The sequence below is a fragment of the Lacerta agilis genome, chromosome 3 (assembly GCF_009819535.1).
Source record: "Lacerta agilis isolate rLacAgi1 chromosome 3, rLacAgi1.pri, whole genome shotgun sequence".
Taxonomy (NCBI): domain Eukaryota; kingdom Metazoa; phylum Chordata; class Lepidosauria; order Squamata; family Lacertidae; genus Lacerta; species Lacerta agilis.
In genome coordinates this window covers 70,266,645-70,287,035 of record NC_046314.1, presented here as the reverse complement: position 1 = coordinate 70,287,035, position 20,391 = coordinate 70,266,645, and the positions used below count along the sequence as shown (strand labels likewise).

Here is a 20,391-nt window from a genome sequence, read left to right as displayed (position 1 = left end):
CCAAGGAGCTCAAGGTGGCATACATACTTCTTGTCTTCCCTACTTTGTCCTCACAACAACCCTGTGAGGTAAATTTGGCTGAAAGTATCACCCTGTGAGCTTCACAGCTGGGTGGAGAGTTGGCCTTCCAGGTCCTAGTAGTCCAACACTCTGACCAGGACACCACACTGACTCCAGAAATCGCTGGAGACATCCCATCACTTCTGGGTCCCCCCCATGCAACCTTGGCTCAGATTTCACAGCAAGCCTAAAATACACTGATTTTTGTACACTACAATTTAAGTAGAAACTGCCACTTGGTGAAATACTATGTTACTGCCCTTCTGTTTCTGGAGTTCTGCCTTCAGGTCAGTTTATACCCTACACATAAACACACTGCACAATCTATGCCCATGGAATTTATGTTCTATGCGTAAAGCAGCTATAGTATGCAAATCAACACATTTGCATATTATGGGATGCATAGTACCAACCAGCCCTGGAGTCCTGTCACTTCTGACGTTCCATCAGGCACAGCCTGCATAGTTTCATTCAGAAGAGCTATTAACAGAGGCTCAAACTTCTCAAAATGCTACATTTTTGTCCCCAACATCTCATTTTGGCCTTTTGCATTCCTTTGCAAACGGCTGAATCGGTGATGGGAAGAGGCAGAAATGGCAGTTGCATTGTCGCTCTGAAGAAATCTTGCACACAGCAGAGTGCTAGCAGACGGTTGTCAGTCCCATTGTAAGAAGAAGCAAGTGAAGCAGAACAGATGTTGGAGGTGATAATCTAATGGAAGAAAGAGTAAGCCTTTCATCCCAGGATAAAAATAGGTATACCATCAGCAGGGCTAAAGGAGGAGAGAAAAAACACTCACTCACGCCTAGCTGGGCCATTCACACCAAGACATCAAAGCCACACAAAGACTGCCTGAGACAGCCACGTGGTCTCTAGAAGGTTGTTGCGTCTCTTTGAGCAACCACAAGCAAAGTGGGCATTTCAGCAGCCCAGAGTGTGAATGAGAGAGTTATAACGCTCCTGGGTTTTAAGCAGCCAATGCCCATATTTTGAAACTTTTCTCTTGAAATATCTTACTGGCTAGAAATAGACTGAGGGGAGGAGGAATGCTTTCGACCCAGGGCATAACAAAGAAGTCAAACATATTATCCATTTGTCACCAAATAAAAGCTCTTAGGTAGCGAAATGTGCTCATTTGTGATCCAGAGAATCTGCCAAAATGTTGACTATTCCTCTTCAGTGCTATGTATGCTACATTCATTGGAATTATGGGGAAATGGCAACCCTTGCACACTTTCTTGAGACTACAGGTATGCTTACATGTATACTTGTATTTGAGGTAAAAGGCAAATGTAGGCAGCCATTCCTTACATTGCAGTGTACATTCATGTTACCGCAATTCAAACACTCTGAAAGGTCAGAGACCATACCACATACAGCTCCCTGCATAATGCAGCAGCTGGTACATGTTGAAGGGTGAAATTCCAATTGGAGCACGCTATAAAATTTCTGGGTAAATATTTATACTCAAGAAGGTTAAGAGACTTGGAGTGCTATAAGCTCCAGTCTTCTGGGTCGGCAAATTGCTATTTAAGTCTCCTTGCAGTGACCCGCCAATGACCTCTATCCCAAGTCTGGAGGCAGTTGTGATCACTTGAGGCGTTTTTAAAATATTTTTTTTAAAAGAATGAATCATGGGCCTCCGTAGAGCATTAAAACAGAACATAAAACAAATGAGATGTTATTAAAGTCCCACCACATACCACCGAATCTCTTGATCTTTAAAGTTGCTTAGTACTGTTTCCCTGCCGTCATATTGTCCGCATGCTCTAAATCGCCATGTGCAGCAAAGATGGAGGCAGAAAGTACTTAGTAGGGAGAACTTATTGCCTGTTTCTGCCAATTCTCTCCTTGCCACAAGTGTGCAACCCAACATACAGAGGGATTTGGTGGTTCTCTTGCTGGGATTTGCTACAGAAATGTTAAAATGGTATTAGGTGATGTTCTGCATGTTCTACCTTGAGCACTGTGTGAACTGAATGGCAGATTTGGACCAGGGAGAACGAAAGCACATATAGCTGTGAAACCTGCCTTAGGCCAATCCCCACCTTTCATCCTACCAACCTCATGAAGTGTCATGACGATTCTGATTACGGAAAGATTAATTTCATACATTCCGGCTACTGATACAGTCCTTGGCTCATCGACTGTCATGTCGCCAAATGCAACCTGTGAATCAGGTGGTCATATGTGGCCAACGTTATTTATTTTTGTCCACGTGACTCCTTATATGGAGAGAAATGGCATGTGATATGGAACCACATAACAGTGATGGGAAGAGCCTGATGCAAAAGTGGACATAACGATGGATGTGACTCTTACCTTTGCACAGCAGGTTACATTACAGCTACACAAAAGCAGCCAGAGGTTTCCACGCACAGACTCCCATCTTTCTTACAGAAAAGCAAGAGTTCAAGGACATGTTTCAGACAGGCAAACACACAAGCACACCCACCCAGGGCAGTCTCGTCCATAGGGGCTGGTGGCGCCCCGCGAGCCCGCCGGCATACCGGGCGCCCCCTCCCCAACCCACCCCTGGCCCCACGGGCAGGCTGAAAACCAGCCGCCCTTCCCTCCTGGAGCCCCAGCTGGAGTGCTGGAAGGGCGCGCAAAGCCCCATGCCGCTCCATCGCCACACCCCTCATCCCTCGCTCGCCCAACCCCCTCCTGAGGGGCAGCCAGCACGGGAGGGAGGCGGGCGGAGAGACGGCACGCCGGGGGCACCGAGGGATCGCCGCGCCACGGCGGCCAATCCCTCTAAGACGGCCCTGCACCCACCCACCCACTAAAAGGTGGTGTGGGTGTTACTGTTTTTGCTGACTACTATGTTATGTATTTTTGTGTTTTTATATTGGAAGAAGGGCAGGATAGAAATTTAAGCAGGGAAGCAAGCAAGCAAACAAACAAAAAACATGACCTGGGAAGCCTCCCAGAGGTCATAGAGCAAGGTCTGGAGGGGCCTGAGTTTCCTCATCCCTTGTGGCAACTCAGCAACAATGTCCTTAATATCCAAGAGTTCATAGTATCCTTAAATCAGATTAAGGAAATTAGACATGAGGAAATTACAGCCAATTTATTTTGTGACCAAAATATTTTTTTTAAAAAAATATCACTTGAGACCCTGATATGTTGTAAAGCTCTGAGCAGGATTATTCTCTCTTCTGAAGCTAAATTTTAATTACCTGTTTTCTCCTTAATAAAAAAATATCCAAGCAAATGTTTACTCCCTTGTGCTCACTGCCAATGGAAATTACTGTATATTCTGGTGTATAAGACTACTTTTTAATCCAGGAAAATCTTCTCAAAAGTCGGGGGTCGTCTTATACGCCGGGTGGAGAACCTGCGGTCGAGTATATCTCAAACTCTATATTTTAACTGGAAAAGTTGGGGGTCGTCTTATACGCCCAGTCATCTTATACGCCGGAAAATACGGTACATGGCAAGATTTCCTTACTTGGGTTGGCAGGGAGCAGTGAAGTAGCCAAGTTTGCTGAGAATATCAAACTGTTTGGGGTGGTTAAAACAAAAAGAGATTGTGAGGAGCTCCAAAAGGATATCTCCAACCTGGGTGAATTGTAATTAGAATGGCAGGTGTGATTCAGCATAAGCAATTGTCAAGTGTTGTACACAGGGACAAAAAACCCTAACTTCACATATATACTGTACATTTGGGGTCCAAACAGGAAGTGACTGACCAGGAAAGAGATCTAGGGGTTGTAGCAGCTAGCTTGATTAAATTCTTCATGGTAGATGCCACCCACTGTGCACCGCAATGTGTCTGGCATTTGCCTGTCGTTCTGCTTTGTTAGCTAGCAGAACTAAGTAACAGGGATTTCAGCTGGGGGGGGGGTCTGCCCTTGTTTTGCTATTCCAAATTGATTTGCCTTGTAAAACATTATCATCCCACTGTTCTCCCAAAAAAAGGAATGATAGACATGCTCATCTACCCTTAGTGGTAGCTGTTTGTTAATTCATGCAATTATTCTTGGAACAAAGACACACTGCCAAGCAATTTTAGGGCTTGCCAATATGGAGTGCTTATTTTAACTGGCAGTTTTCAGCTTTATGACAACAAGATACATTTCAGTCTGAGGAACTCATTAATAATGCTTCAATCCACAGGAGTTGTGTTTCTTATTTGGACTTGCTCAGCGCTGGTTGGTTTCTTTTCTTTGCATGCCCTCTCTGAACTTGCCGTGCGCGAGATCCGAACCCCAGGGTTTGCAGTGACTCCGTGATATACTTTTGGCTGGGGGAGACACACAGCACCACCAGCAACTTTGCATCGCCCCCTAAGAAGAACAAATAAGACATACATATTCACAGATTTTTTTCAATAAATTACAAAATGCTAACCAGACCGGGGGAGGAAGGTCTAAACCACTGAGCGCAGGGCTTGCCGATCAGAAGGTGGGCAGTTTGAATCCCCATGATGGGGTGAGCTCCTGTTGCTTGGTCCCAGCTGCTGCCAACCTAGCAGTTCGAAAGCACGCCACAAAAGTGCAAGTAGATAAATAGGTACCGCTCCAGCAGGAAGGTAAACTGTTTCCGTGTGCTGCTCTGGTTTCGGTGTTCCATTGCACCAGAAGCAGCTTAGTCATGCTGGCCACATGACCCGGAAAAACTGTCTGCGGACAAACACCAGCTCCCTCGGCCTGTAAAGCGAGATGAGCGCTGCAACCCCAGAGTCATCTGCAACTGGACTTAACTGTCAGAGGTCCTTTACCTTTTTAAACCAGAGTGGATCTTGTCCATTTCACAAGGCAAAGCATTTATTTAGGGTAGGGTTGGAAGGGCTAAATAAACAATATTTTAAAATAAGCTGCTGTGCAAGGCCATAATCTAACTGTGGCATGATTATCTATGTGAATCCCAATGTAAGAAGTATACCCACCCTTTTCTTTTTATGTGGGGGGTCATTCCATAAAATTTGCAGGAGTGCAAGTTTCCCCAAAGATAGACAGCAGAGCCGTGTTTCTAGCTGGAAGATGACTGAAATGGCTAGCAGTCCAGCCACAATGGCATACACAGAAAATGACTGCATTCGAGGAAGAAGATTTCAGGGTCAGAACAATATTAGTGTATGCAGAAATAAAGGCAGCTCTTTCATATCTATATGACTGTATTTGTAGCTTTCTGCATCTGCGGGGGAATGTTGGTAGAAGAGGTAGTAAGGTTTGTGAGAAAATTGTACACCTCAGAATCAGAGTGCAAAGATTGAATTCCAGGGGCCTAGTAATGGAAGCCGTAGACCTAGTGGAAATTGCAGGGTTGTGTCTTTTAATAAGGCTGGTCCCACAAATGGTGTGGGGAGGGGAAATAGCAGCTTAAGTATAAAGTTAAATGAAAAACTTTGCTGGATTTAAGGAACATGCCAAAGGCGACACTCTTTCGAAAGTATGAGTGAACCCAGGTTTCCTGATAATCACATTTTAAATTTGAGAGGACACTTTTCATTGTGTTCTTACCTCATGAAATTATAAATTTATTCATAATTTCACATTTTCCAGGAGCAGAATAGAAAAACATGTATGCCTAGTAATGAATGCACATCTCAGTTCACACAAGCACTGTTTTGGGCTTGTTTCAACCTGAGTATAGTTACTTCAGTCCTTTTCTCACTTCATACTATATTGTTTAATGTTTCTGAATGCCAGAATCAAGTTATTTGGCCTAATTAAGGGCTTATGCACAAGATAAAGAAACAGCCAAATAATATATGCCTATGCTAATTTTTGGCATGTGGGGAGAGGCTTCCATGTCTTTAGTAGCTACCAAACAGGTAAACCTTCAACAGGTGCAGCTTTTCTCATCATTGCAATGCAGTGGTAGACAAATCTTTACCCGGTGAATAGCTGCCAAAGTTTGAAGAGTCATGCCTGAGCAGGGGGGAAAGCACACCCCAAAGCCAGAAGACTTCTGACTCAGCATCCTGTTTTATCACCATCTGGGTTTCTCGAATTTAAGATCAAGGTGAGAAATATCTCACACAGATGAATTCCAAACTGAATGGAAGGAAGGATGAATGCACAAGTTATTAAAGCAAGGGCTCTCCTCACCTATGGAATCCTGAAGTAAATGGGTAAGTTTGCTGTTTCGATATGGCACATGAGAGCGCTGTTCTGATATGGCTCCAAGCACATCGGCCAAAGCAGACAAGCTGCGGTTAATGAAGGATGTCTCTCTCAGGACTGACCCAGTCACACCAGACATGCCTAGTGCACAGGAAAAGAAAACAGAGCAGTGAGAACAAACACAACTCCATGCTTCCAGACACCTGGATATACAGTACACTTCTCATACAGAGGTTCAGTTCTCATTACTTTTTGAAGTGATTCTACCAGGTCAGCTTTATTTTATTTTAATACATTCACAAGGGGTGAAAGTTGGCAATGACGACATGGGACAAACTGACTTAAAATAAAACAAAACCTGTTCCAGCTGAATTGACCTCTCCCTCCCACAACCTACAGGGATACCTGAGGACCATTTTCCCTGAAGTGAGGAATTACAGATGAGGAAAGAAAAGACAGACAAGCTTAGAGAGCAGTTCACCATCTAACTTATAGTGTTTCTGCTGAGGTCTTTCACTCCCCCATTGAAGGAGGAGATCTAGCTTTCAAAAAATACATCACAAATTAATAAACTTCCCCTTCTTCTTTTTTAAAAAAAGCTTTTGTAGTCATTGCATTTTTTTGTTGTTTTACTATGCAGTTTCAATTAATATTTTAAAACCCCTTTTTATAAGTCGCCTTGTGATATTCACCTGAAAAGCATCATGTATACATCTTAAATAAATAATAAGCCAATGTTGACTCTGATAAGACACATACAGTCATACCTCGGGTTACGGCTGGTTCAGGATGTGTGATTTCGGGTTGCGCACCGCACCAAACCCAGAAGTAACGGAACGGGTTACTTCCGGGTTTTGGTGTTCGAGCATGTGCAGAAGCGCTAAATTGCGCTTTGCGCATGCACCAAACTGCGTCACGCGTGTGTACAGATGCAGCGGTGCGGGTTGCGAATGCGCCTCCCGCACGGATCGCGTTTGCAACCTGAGCGTCCACTGTATACCAGTCTCACAAGTTGACGACGATGACACATTAAAATTAAATAGTCTAAATGGAAAAGCTGATGTAGTATAATTGACTTTATCGAAGCAAAACAATGCATTCCGGAAATTGACTAGAGTTTAGGCTACAATTCTAAACCCATATACTTGGGAGTGAGTCCCACTGAACACAGATGGATTTAATTTTGAATAAACATGCTTAGGATTGTGGTGTTAACCTATTTGTTATGTAAAACATTAGCTGAGACAAATTGGCAATAATCACTGCAGTTCACTAATGATGCTGAGTGGTGCCACCTGGAGATCTGGTCTTTCAAAAGAACAGACCAGCAAATGGTTGCCCTCAAGAAGCAGTGGAAACATCACAGGATTGCTCAACTGTATATTGGCTAAAGGGGGGGGGGGAGTAGAAGAAAGCTTTAACACCCACAACAAATAAAATGTGTATCTTTTAATAGTTGGTTGTTGTTTTTTTAATGTGACCAGTGACCAGGGAAAAGAACTCTTGGCAGCAACGTAAAGAGCTCTTTCATAACATAGGTTCAGTTTTCAAAACATTATTTCTGGAATGTTGCATTTGACTGAGTGGCTTTTCTTGGTAAGGAAGCTTGTCCTTTAGGAAATAAATAATCAGGTTTCTGAAAGGACTGCGTTTGAAGAGGAAGAAAGCACGGGGGGGGGGAGCCAAAGAAAACAGGAAATTACTTACAGGATGCATCAACATCCCTCCTGGTATTGTTTTTCATAAGGAGGCTGAAGAAGCCACACTGAATTATGTTGATCTGGACAAATATTTGATGTATTTAAACCATTTGTGTGCTTTAAATTGCAGGCATTCCTAGGTGGTTTAGCACCAGGAAGGTAATACCTATTAAGCAGCAGCCTGAACAAACTTGGTGCTGAACTGTGACTCTGTATCAAGGTAGGAGAGGAACTGGGGAATTCAGGCCCCTCTTAACAGCTATGGTACCGAGTGCCCCCTTTGCTTATGCTCCAAGATCAGTGACGGTCAGGAGCTAGGCCTTAAATTTAGGCAAAACAACAATACAGTGCAATACAGATCAATAATTAAAATTAATGGCTACTCTTTTTTAAACAACAACAACAACAACAACAACTGCTAGGGCCTCTTGGCACTAAAAGGTTTTTGAGAGATGTCTGAAAGTCAAAAGTGAGGATGCCTGCAGAATCTCGATTCAAAGAGTGGCCCACAGCTCTGCTGGTATTACAGTATATGGTGTACATTATTGCTAATGGACAAAGTAAATGCCACTTTGCTCCAAAACTAACCAAGAAAGCTCATTGTATTGCAGGGGTTGGGAACGGAATCTGACTTTGGCCCAGATACTTATCTGCCCCGATGATCAAATTTGACAGGTGCGTGCTTGCACCCATCACCTGATGCCATAATGATACCAGGTGACTAACACCTGTCAGTTGAGCGCAAAATATGGTCTGAAGCTCAACATCAAAAAAACTAAGATCATGGCCACTGGTCCCATCACCTCCTGGCAAATAGAAGGAGAAGAAATGGAGGCAGTGAGATATTTCACTTTCTTGGGTTCCATGATCACTGCAGATGGTGACAGCAGTCACGAAATTAGAAGACGCCTGCTTCTTGGGAGAAAAGCAATGACAAACCTAGACAGCATCTTAAAAAGCAAAGACATCACCTTGCCGACAAAGGTCCGTATAGTTAAAGCTATGGTTTTCCCAGTAGTAATGTACGGAAGTGAGAGCTGGACCATAAAGAAGGCTGATCGCCGTAGAATTGATGCTTTTGAATTATGGTGCTGGAGGAGACTCTTGAGAGTCCCATGGACTACAAGAAGATCAAACCTATCCATTCTCAAAGAAATCAGCCCTGAGTACTCACTAGAAGGACAGATCCTGAAGTTGAGGCTCCAGGACTTTGGCCACCTCATGAGAAGAGAAGACTCCCTGGAAAAGACCCTGATGCTGGGAAAGATGGAGGGCACAAGGAGAAGGGGACGACAGAAGATGAGATGGTTGGACAGTGTTCTCGAAGCTACTAACATGAGTTTGGCCAAACTGCGAGAGGCAGTGAAGGATAGGCGTGCCTGGCGTGCTCTGGTCCATGGGGTCACGAAGAGTCGGACACGACTGAACGACTGAACAACAACAAGAGCAACATCTTCTGAATATGTGATTTCAGTGCCAATTTGCTTATTGGTGTTGGGGGCAAAGCTTCAAAAGACGCTTTGAAGTCCATGGAGAGGGCAGAATCCACCTAAAAATGGAGTATTTCCCCCTCCATGGTTTGAATACAAAACACTTCCTCTAGACTCTAGAGATGGAAACTGCTACAAATTGTCATGCAACACGTCACTAGTATTTGGTAAATTACTAAATACTCAATTTATGAAGGGTGGTGAGCACTCGAGGAATATTTAGTACTAGGGCCTCTACCCAGAGCAGCTTTTCAAGATTGGGAAAGAGGTGTTTCATTGCTATGCATCAGTGGATTCTAGGAAAAATGGAAGAGGGGGAGTTAAAAGGCAAATGGATGACTCTGGTGTGATAAGCAACGCATCAAAACACAACGGTAATTTAGCAAAAGATCAGAAATATTGTAACTAAATAAAACCTTGAATGTATGTCAATAAAGTTTAGGAGCCCCACTTGGGAGCTCTGTAGCTGTTCTTTGCAGGCTAAGCACTTTATGGATCTCAAGTAACCAGTCCACACTCAACAGGCACACGGTCCTGACATTAACAGTTTAACCAGATCCATTTCTGATGTGGTCCTTGGAGCGGAACATGTCCACAGCTTCTACATGCACTAGCTAAATTTACTCAATGCAAACCGATCCCAAAGTGGGTTTCCACCTCCACAAGCGTGAATATGTTTTGTTCCAAAGGTTACTTTACCAGCACATTCACTGCCAGCCAAATCCACCAGCTGCAGTTTTGTTCTCATTCGCTTAAGTTTTTCTGTAGATTCATTGAAAAACAGCATCGGAGAAGAAGCTCTAGAAGGAAAGGAGGGCTTGTCATCTTTCACTGAGCAAGGAGAAGTGAGGAAATGTTTTCTACCCATCTTTGGACTAGAACGGTCACCTGCCCAGGGAGTTGCTGGGTGAAGGAAATAAAAAATAATGAGAAAAAATTATTTCTGACCCCACAGAAGTGAAGTAAGACATGCAGGAGGAGTGGGAAATCTGTTTAGTTCAGTTTCTGGGTTAAGACTAAGGGTGGATCAAATAATTTTCAAGTGGTTATTACACAGTTGCTGGGCTCTGATTATACACTGTTCTGCTAGCATAGAGATGTATCAAGGATGTGTAGGGAATTGCATCCACTACTCAAAAAACCAGATGCAATTGCTCATTTTTATGACTTCTTCTCCAGATAATGGCAATCCCACAGCATTGAAAGACTCATAACCAGCATCAGCAGTATTAGCCTTGCTTAAGAATTCACTTACTGTAGGATATAGCATTGATGGAGAAGAATGCATCAAAGCCTTCTCCATTGTGAACATCTCAGGTGAGCCCATGTTGACAGGTTATGAGAACTTTAACAACTTTTCAGTCTTTATGTACTTTGTCTGTTAGTAACATGGATAGTTTTGCTAGCTTTCGCTCAGTGTCAGGATCCGGAGTCAGGAGTAGGTCAGCAATAAAAAAAAACACCAGTGCCAGTGAAGTTAACTCTTTATTCAAAGAAACCAAAACTGTGAAGGCCTAGTGATCACAGCAACTTTTCCCAGTAGGTCTTGCCCCAATGAGACAGTTGCTAGGACTGGAGGCCTCCATCTTCCCACCGCTCCCTAAGACTCCTCCTTTCCTGGGTCCTTCCCAAGCAATCTCAGGATCCTTTGTCTAGTCTCTTGTTGTTCATTCCTCTATATCGGGGTGGCCAACTCCCAAGAGACTGCGATCTACTCACAGAGTTAAAAACTAGCAGTGATCTACACCCTTTGGGGGGGGGGTTCAGGTCAAAGTTGTTGGGCTTCTTTTTTTTTTTAGGAAGGAAGGTCCTGTTTTGGGGGGGATGCAGGGCTAAAATGTTGAGCTTTTTTTAGGGGGGGGCAAAGTTGTTGAGCTTCTTTGGGGGGGAGCCAGTGATCTACCAATGATCTACCCCAGATGTTCAGTGATCTACCAGTTGGACGTGCCTGCTCTATGTGTTCTGGGGGACTGGGGAGGAGAGGAGCTGGTTGCAGCAGGAGGGGGAGACTCCTTGGCTTCAGCAGCCTGCCTGCTCTCTATTTTCTGCCCCCCTCCCCCTTTCCCTGCCTCTGATTCTGGATGGCTCTCTGCCCCAGCCTCTTCCTGCTCACTAAACCCTGTTACCTCTTCAGCTTCTGACACCTCTTCCTCCCAGTCTTCCCCCTCGTCTCCCTCTGACCACTCATCACAATCACATCACCAATCCCCTGGATCTGAACTTTACCTCCCTGGGGGTTCCCCAGCTGATACCTCCCACCACTCCTCTGCCTCTAGCCAGTCCATGACACTCAGGTATTTTTTTTTTGGGGGGGGTGGCATTTTATTATAACAGTTTATAATATTATTTTATTATAGTTTCATTTTTATGATGTAAGTCTATAGAAATGAGCTGTCTTTGACTAGAACAGGAGGGACATAAATTTAATAAACCTAACTCAAAACTGGAAAAGAAGGTGTCAGGAGATGTACACTATACAGGAGATGTATAGCTCGGAAGGAGCACCCACATGTTAGTCCCAGAATTTCTCGTAGCCAGTGGCTGTCAGGTTTTTCTCCAGCTTGAATTTAAATAATAGGAAATGGTTGCAGCGAGTTTCAACCTGGAATTCATTGTCAGCATTGAAGCAGACTAGCCAATTATATTTCTGATCTGGTTTAAAGGTTAGGAAGTAAAAGCAAAATAAATACTTTGCATGGGTAGTAGATTTCATGGCAATCCTAGAGGTATTCTAGAAACAGGCAACTCACCCAAGTTATCCTCTGAGTCAGCCTTTGTGGTTACTGTCAAGGTTATCACAAGATGAGAACGAGAGGAATGAGCGTGGACAAGTGTCGGATGTTTGACTCTCAGTTGTAAGCCCTTATTAACTAGTTCCAAAAACTCCACAGCATCTTCAACAGGCCTTACAAAACAAAACATTTTAGCAGGATTTTAAAAAATGCTGTAATTTAAGCATGAGTACAGATCTGCTCATTTTCCCAGGGGTCTCATATTGTCCTGTTCTCAATATTAATTCCATTTCCCCACCACCACCTAAAGCATCTGTACTAAAACTGCATGTTTTATATGGTGCATTTGTAAAATTTGTAAAATTTATTAAGATGCAGGGGTCAATTTTATACCTTGATGCTTTGATTTAAATTGTAACAATCACGGTCAATGATAAACAACATCTGGGTAACTATGAATAACATTTTGACAGTTTTAGGTGTCAATCTTGAATATTTTCATTGTCCATCAAGACACTATAGTTTTGTAGAACTGTAATTTAGATTACGGTAATAACAGTGGAACCATCTTTTGCAACACAAATTCTGAGCACATTCCTGCAACAGTATTCATTTAATTTAACCAGGATCAGGATGAGGAAATCCAGATTTGAGAAGCTCAAAAGGAAGCACATGCCATGCAAAAAACCATTTCTGCATCTAAGGTGAATGAATGAATGAATGAATGAATGTATTCAAAAGAAATTTCAGGATTTTTGTTCGTCCTGGGAACCTGGCACAGAGAGAGATTAAAAGTGAAACAGACGTCGCTAAACGTGCAAAAACAATTGCAGTGCATGGTTCATCTTGTTTCCTCCCTGCTTTGAATTATGCATAGCACCTCCAACTGAAATGTAGGGTTTAACAGGAATTGTGGATCAACCTAATTATATGGAGACTGTCGGCTGTTAAAAAAAGATAATATTGTATGATGTGTTGCCAGCTACAAACCAGCATCTCAATCTGGAGAGAGCATCACTCTTCTGACATGGATGCCAACCCAAATAAAACTGGCCAGATTTTTCTCATCACTTTTTTCTGACTTCTCCCTAGTTAGATTTGTTTTCTAAACTAATTTTTCCTATGTAGTGAGACTTGGCTATTCATATGTCCAAAATATCAGCTGAATTACTACCTAATAATACCCAAGAAGGAAGAAATGTCATTGAGAAACTGACAGCACACCAACATTTAGAAAGGGAAACTCTATGTTTTTAACAGAATTTCAATTTTTCTCAAGGGAAGGAGGATGGGAGGAAGACCCTCCTTTGAGGCCAGAAAGTCAGTGTCCCATTTTCATTTCTGGAGGAGGCAACATCTCTCCCCTCAACTCTCAGACACTTCAGTTTAAGGTGGCTTGGAGCTGTGCATTCAAAGTTCAAGGTCAACATGCACTGGGTGCTGCATACGGTTGCCTGCATGCAAAACCAGCAGCTTGAAGACAGCATGAAGAAGAAGAGAAGAAGAGTTTGGATTTGATATCCCGCTTTATCACTACCCGGCGGAGTCTCAAAGCGGCTAACATTCTCCTTTCCCTTCCTCCCCCACAACAAACACTCTGTGAGGTGAGTGGGGCTGAGAGACTTCAGAGAAGTGTGACTAGCCCAAGGTCACCCAGCAGCTGCATGTGGAGGAGCGGAGACGCGAACCCGGTACACCAGATTATGAGTCCACCGCTCTTAACCACTACACCACACTGGCTGTCAGTGAAAAGCATCTGCCACATGGGGTGGGAGACGGCTGCAAGTTTAGTTTCCGAGGAGTTACATTCTGGGTGCACATTGGAGTCAAATGGGACTCAATACCCATTGATGGGTATTACAGATTGCTCAATCTATAAAAGAAAGAAATGGCTCTTATTTCAAAGGCAGCTCCCTGTCCCCATGGTGGCAAATGTTCGCTCAGAGGGAACGTACTCAAAGAAAAGCACCTACCTGCTTTTCATAGCCAAGTACATCCAAGTACAAAAAAACCAAACAGCACCTTTGGTTCCCGCCGGATATCAACATGCTATTTCTATAATCAGGTTAGCAGAATGCAACCAATATGGTAGCCTATGTGCCAGAAGGTTTCAAGAACAAACTCCCAGCGTGCAATGTCTCTGAAGGAAAAGCACAACAATTCTTCCTTGGCTATAGATGAAACACTACTCAAAACCCCCATAACTTATTTTCGACTCTTTAGAGTAAGGGTGGCCAATCACCATGGTTCCCTTATTTTGTTTTGATCTGTCTTTCATTTTCCAGCTTTTTTGTATAAATACTTAATATTATGTGTTTATTAAGGTTTTCCCTAAATGCATTGAATTTAAGACACACTTTTTATACATCTAGCAGGATGGGGTGTGTGTGTGTGTGTGTGTGTGTGTGTGTGTGTGTGTGTGTGTGTGTATATATATATATATATATATATATATATATATATATATATATATATATATATATATTTAGTCTTGGACACATAAACATTTCTATAAAAGGAGCTTTTTCTTCCCTGAAATTTCTAAAAACTGCATAATAAAAAACTGCAATAAAAGCAAAGCCTCCCAAACAATGGGAAGAAAAGGGGGATCTTAGGCTTGCCAGTTTTCTACCACATGACACATATTCCAGCATGCAGCATATTTCTCCCTCACTAAATCGCAGGACAGGAATGACTCAAGAATGATACTACAGGCCTCAAGATTTCAAATACAAGCCATAAATTTCTTGGAGAGAAAGCATGGGCAATGGGTTGTAGGAGGATCACAGAAGTTGAATACTTTAGTTAACTGACCTATGGCTGTGTGGAACTGGGGTAGGTCAATTTGGTGAGAAAGATGATAAATAAGACTTTGGGAATCTATTACTTTGGTAAATTAGTTTTATCAAATGGCAACTGCCATCTTTCCTCATAATACACAAAAAATACGCTGCAGTCACTATATAGATTATTTTAGTGAATTCTGCAGTCACTGCTTAGCCACTGAGCATGTTTGGATGACCATATCTTAGCTTATTTAGCTGAGATATGCAAGAGGAGCTTTTGAACTACCGTATTCCCTTTGCCAGGAACCAGATTAGACCAGAAAGTCTCTAATTAACCAGTTTCCTGTTTCATATTAATTAGGAAATAATGGTTCCCAGCTTCGGAACAAACTAAAATATCAAACCACAGCTTGAAGTTGGTGTAATAGCCTGCCTTTTTCCAAAGTAGGTAGCCATGCTTTGGTTGATTAGGGGGTTCTTGGTTTAAACATGGCTTGAGTGAAGGGGCTCCATGTATAAGCAAAAGGTTGAGCAGATCTCAGTTTAATAAGCCAAAATATGACCATCCAAACCAAGTCAGGCCCTTTCAGCCAACAAGAAATAAATGTAAGATTTATCTCTTGGCAGAGCAAACCAAGAAGGAAAAATGTAACATGTAACCAGACACTAGAAATTACGGTGTTAGTTGATGACAACAGCAATGCTTTCTCAATATCGTGTTAACTTGGTCTGCTAAACTGTTACCTTGAGGTCCCTTCCAACTCTACAAAGTCTGATTTCCCCTTTCTCCTTCCAAATAAATCATGAATTTATTGTTTTAAAATTGGTTTTTATTACACTGAATCCTAAACTTTTTGTCCTTAGGTGTAAACATTATGAAGAAAATCCACTGAACAAGAACATTAGACTTCAGAAACGTTCAGATCCCTGATTGCAGAAAGAGCCATTAAAATTTTTTTCTCAGTGGTCCCCAATTTTCTGTGGGGTGATCAATTCATGCAGAATATAAAACGGAGGGAATTATGTCTGCTCAGCCCTCCAGCACATTTGGCGTATTTTTAATCAAGGATTTTTGGCAATAATACAGAACCACATAAACAAAGCTTGAGTGGTTTGCTTATGTTAGTGAAACCCACAGACAAAAATACTGTCTTAAATTATCTCTTTTGTGGGTGTAGTATATTATAGTTTATGAAGGAAATAAAGGGTCTGTTGTGTCTGCCTTCTAGCCCCCCCCCCTAAAAAAACAGCATAATAAATGCTTGTGTTGTGTATTGTGAATTTGTGACTACAGGAGTTTAAGAAGGGGGGCGGAATCACATTTCCACTGGAAATAAAAACAGTTTTGGTTTTCTGTGGAATTTTACCAGCTGAAACTGTTTTCAAAGCAAAAAAACAAAACAAAACCCTGAAACCCTTTCCTGCTTTCTACTATAATGAATTTCAAAGTGTAGGCAAAGTTACAATATGTCCCCCTCCCCTCCCCGCCTAGAGAGCAAATAAGATTGAGACACTCCAAATCCTGAAAAACTTTAGCTGGCAAGAGATCCCCAGGTGGGGGAACTTTCAGAAAAATATTTCTTAACACACACACACAAATAAATAAAAAGGCAGTGGGCAGGAAAAAGTCGTATTGCAGTGATGCTAACGAGTAACAAATGAGTATGAAAAGCAAGTTGATCTTAACAATGTTATACAGATTAGCATTTTTCGTCACCGACACAGGCTGCATGACTTCTTGGTCACAGATGCACAGGAGTACTCACTCATGGGTAAGAAGTGGGATATCACTTTTTCCTTCCTTATTTGTGATTATGTCCCTTTTGACACTACTCGTTCTTCCACAGCTGTCTTTGGCCAGAAGATCAAAGACTTCATTATTATATACTTCCACGACAGAAACCTCAACCCAATGGCTTCCTAGTGGCTTTTCTGAAAGGAGTCTGGAAAAGGAGAGGGGAGTGGGGAGAGCTTTAGTGACTGAAACAAAACCCTGAATAAACTAGGCTTGTGATCCAGGGGACTATTAACAGCCTGACTTAAGCGCTTATCTAAATACCCCAAACTTCCTAACCATGAGCATGCACCGCTCTTCTGAGAAACCCAGCCCATTATGCTGTGGCTGCGATATACTGGAACAATTCTGTTGACAATACGCTTCAGTTGCACAGGCGCCACAGTTGCAATATCTGTGCAAAAAGTAGAACTTGAAAAGGAAAAGAGATTTGTTGACGAAATTAGCAAGGCCAACGACGACTGCAAGATCCTTAATGTTTACATTCTCAACCATTTTTTTGCATGGTATTTTACAGTACCAGTAGCCCACGTAATCTGCTGTAATCTGTCCAGTTAATCTGATTTTTGATACCAGTTACCTTCACTTTGATCAGAACATATTGGATTGGATCCAAACGTGCCCTTTTGTAAGTGAAATACCGTATATATTGGAGTATAAGCCAACATTTTCAGCACATTTTTAATGCTAAAAAAGCCCCCCTCAGCTTATACTCGAGTGAGGCAGAGGTGGCGGTGGAGGGATGAGCGGCCCAAAAGGAGCCCTTTCTTGCCGCTGGTCCCGCTGCCGCCCGCCTCTTGCAAGGGCAGGCACAGGAACCGTGATTGGGAGAGGTGCTGCACTGCGCCTCTCCCAACCGCAGCTCCTATGCCTGCTCTTGCGAGCAGCAGAGGCGGAGGGACGAGCGGCCCGAAAGGAGCCCTTTTGGGATGCTCCCTCCTCCTCCTCCTCTTCCTTTGCCGCTAGGCTTATACTTGAGTCAATAAGTTTTCCCAGTTTTTTGTGGTAAAATTAGGTGCCTCGGCTTATATTCGGGCCGGTTTACACTCGAGTATATACAGTACTACCTACCTGAGCAGAAGGGGTTTTCCCAACTTAGTACAAAGTCCCTGTGTGAGAAAACAGAAGTGGAATCCAGCAGTATGCGTCTGTGAAAACTCTTGCTAGCGCAAGGCATTGAACAAACTCAAGCACAATTTCTCAAGGTGTGTACTAGTGTAAAGTGGAACCAGATATTGTGTAATCTCTTCCACAAGAGCTCAAGTTGTGTGCTTGAGCTAAGTCTGTGTTGTGCAAAGTCTTCTACTAGCTCTTGCGCAATAGTTTACAGCACAGCACAACTACCAAAATTTATTCTGTTGGTGGATCTCTGGATGCAACTCATTATCTTTTCAACATACATTTCGGCCTATTTATGCACAAATGCCGTTATTCACCAGGCCTCAGTGACACAAACTCATTTCCATTTTAACTGCCAGTAATCCTGCATGCTCCTGGCTATATCTGAAGGGGCGCGCGGCTTCCTGTGTGCACATCTGGCTTTTTTAATTTTTAAAGAAGCCTGCCCCCAAAATTCAAAGAACAGCCTCGTAATTGTAAGAGAAGGAAGAACATATGTACAGTAAATGCACAAAGCCCTGACTGAGAACCACAAAGGACAATGAGGAAGGAGGGAAAATATCAGACATTGCAACAGAGATGGGCTTGTGCAGAAGTACTCTGAAATAAGAATTGTAATTAATTTTGTACAATGAAAATGGAAAGAATTTGCCGTCGAGTGATTTATCTGTGCATATTGATGATTGGTTTAAATGTCTACTCTGGTATTTTCTAAATGGGCTTTCATAATTATTTAAAATTAAAAGCCACAGGAAATGAAGTCCCACCCTTTTTATCTTTCCATTCCATGGATTACTCAGAGTGCTGAGATCCAGCACTCAAAAGGTATAAATAGTATCATCAGTCATTGGGTTGGTGACCACAGGAGAGCAGGAATCCTCCATAATGGCCCTGAAGTTGTGAAACACTCTGTGTGAGAGATGAACCTATTAAGACTGCATTTAGCTTTTTTCTGCTTCTCGTCTCCCCGGCTGCAACTCCTGTACTGCACATTGAGAAACTCTGAATTGAGAGGAAGATACTAAATGAACTAATCAGTTGAAATAAACATAACACTGTCATCTGCTGTCATCAATACCTGAATACTTCTTCACTAGCTCTAGGAATAATTCCTAAGTCTTGTTCATCTTCCATGGAGAAAGTGAAATTACTCTCAGACTGTGGACCCAACATTGTGTGTGTTTTCCCGCTTCCAGTCTGTCCGTAAGCCATAATGCACACATTGTACCTGCAAAGAAGAAAAGCAAGATTCTCAAAGCCAACAGCTACTATTGATCGAAGCTGGAAACTGTTGAGAAGAAAATTCATTTTCCAGTTTTTTAACAATTTCACACAAAAGTTCATAGAACTTGCTAATTCCAAAACACTCCAATATACTCTCCCTCCCTCCACCCCTCCTGGAAATTCCACAGTGGGGAGAAGAAATCCACTTGGAATAGATGGGCAAAATCCCTTTCCCCCTTCCCTTCTGTGGAGAAAACAGGAAAATGGGAGCAGGGTGAGGGAAGCAAGGGAGGGCAGAAGCAAGGACAGACAATTGCTCCAGAATGGGGCTGTTTCCTTTTGTAACAAGAGTCCTTGGTTTACTTTTCATGGAGGCAAGTTGTGGAATACAATTTAGCAGCCACAGAACTCTGCAGAATCATCTGGAAGGATGCTTTCAGCTCGTGATATGAGCCAGTTTAAGATTATCAGTGTTGCTGGGACGGGATACTTTTCAAGAGCTCTCTGCAATCTTAGGAGCATTCTCTGTTCTTTAAATGGTAGCCTAGTAGCAGTACATTTGAAGTTAGCTATGCCTAGCAGCCAGGATTTTCACATAGCTTGTGTGTGTGTGAGAGAGAGAGGGGGGGGGGCATAACATTACATTGCTCAATCCCTCATAAACTTTTGAAACCAGTTTTTTTTACCATTTCAAATGAAACAGACATCGTGAGCAAAACATTTATGGCACAGCTAGAACTGCATTGTAGATCAGGTCCAGCTCACAAGATTTAACAGGCCATCCCTGCCCCAGTATAAGATTCCACCTTTTCCCAATGTTTTGACCCAGATTGCAAAACCCAGCTGAGCATTTAATTTAGATAGTTTTGCCTTTTAAGATACCTCCTGGCATTGTTCCAGTTAGCCCCTTAAAACGAGAGATGAGGAGGATGCTGGTATATTGTACAGAGGAAAGGAAATGTGTGGATCTGGTCCTGGGAAAGGGATAAGAATCTACAGTACAAGGTATTACAGATCCAGCATTGTGAACTCAGGAAGCAGAATCCACATATTCCAGCTCTTTTCTGAAAGTAAGGCTAGGCACTGCTTGAAGAAGAAAAAAATAGTAGGCTCCTTTTATGCGCCGTTGTTTATTTGGACCAGTTTGTGAATCATGACAACCTATTGAGAGAGAGGGATTCAGCATTTAATCCAAGATGTGGAGAGAACCACTACTTCCAATTCCACTATACTTCAAACGGGTTAGTTCCAGGTGACTATCAAAATTTAAAACATCCAGCATCAACCACAGTTCCACCCTCCACCCCCCGCTTGCACCTTTAGTGCAGAAATGTTCACCAGCTTTCTCATAAGGTGATGTTACAGATCACTCATGGCTCATACCACAAACGGTCAGAAGGGGCAGCAAGCT

The 20,391-nt window shown here is 42.6% G+C and overlaps 1 protein-coding gene across 3 annotated transcripts in view; it reads right to left on the bottom strand.

Annotated features, from left to right (window-relative positions):
- Window positions 1-4,072: 4,072 nt before the first annotated feature.
- The window catches only part of KIF25 (kinesin family member 25), a 40,926-nt gene continuing 24,607 nt past the window's right edge, over window positions 4,073-20,391 (bottom strand). For 2 of the 3 annotated variants that reach the window (XM_033144201.1, XM_033144202.1), the window contains 6 exons: window positions 18,835-18,984; window positions 16,609-16,785; window positions 12,075-12,229; window positions 10,024-10,227; window positions 6,120-6,275; window positions 4,073-4,352 (listed from right to left, as the gene is read on the bottom strand). In XM_033144201.1, the coding sequence (XP_033000092.1) occupies window positions 4,195-4,352; window positions 6,120-6,275; window positions 10,024-10,227; window positions 12,075-12,229; window positions 16,609-16,785; window positions 18,835-18,984 (1,000 nt within the window). In that variant the 3' untranslated portion in view covers window positions 4,073-4,194. The remainder of the gene's footprint in view (window positions 4,353-6,119; window positions 6,276-10,023; window positions 10,228-12,074; window positions 12,230-16,608; window positions 16,786-18,834; window positions 18,985-20,391) is intronic. The other variant, XM_033144203.1, reaches the window with a different exon arrangement.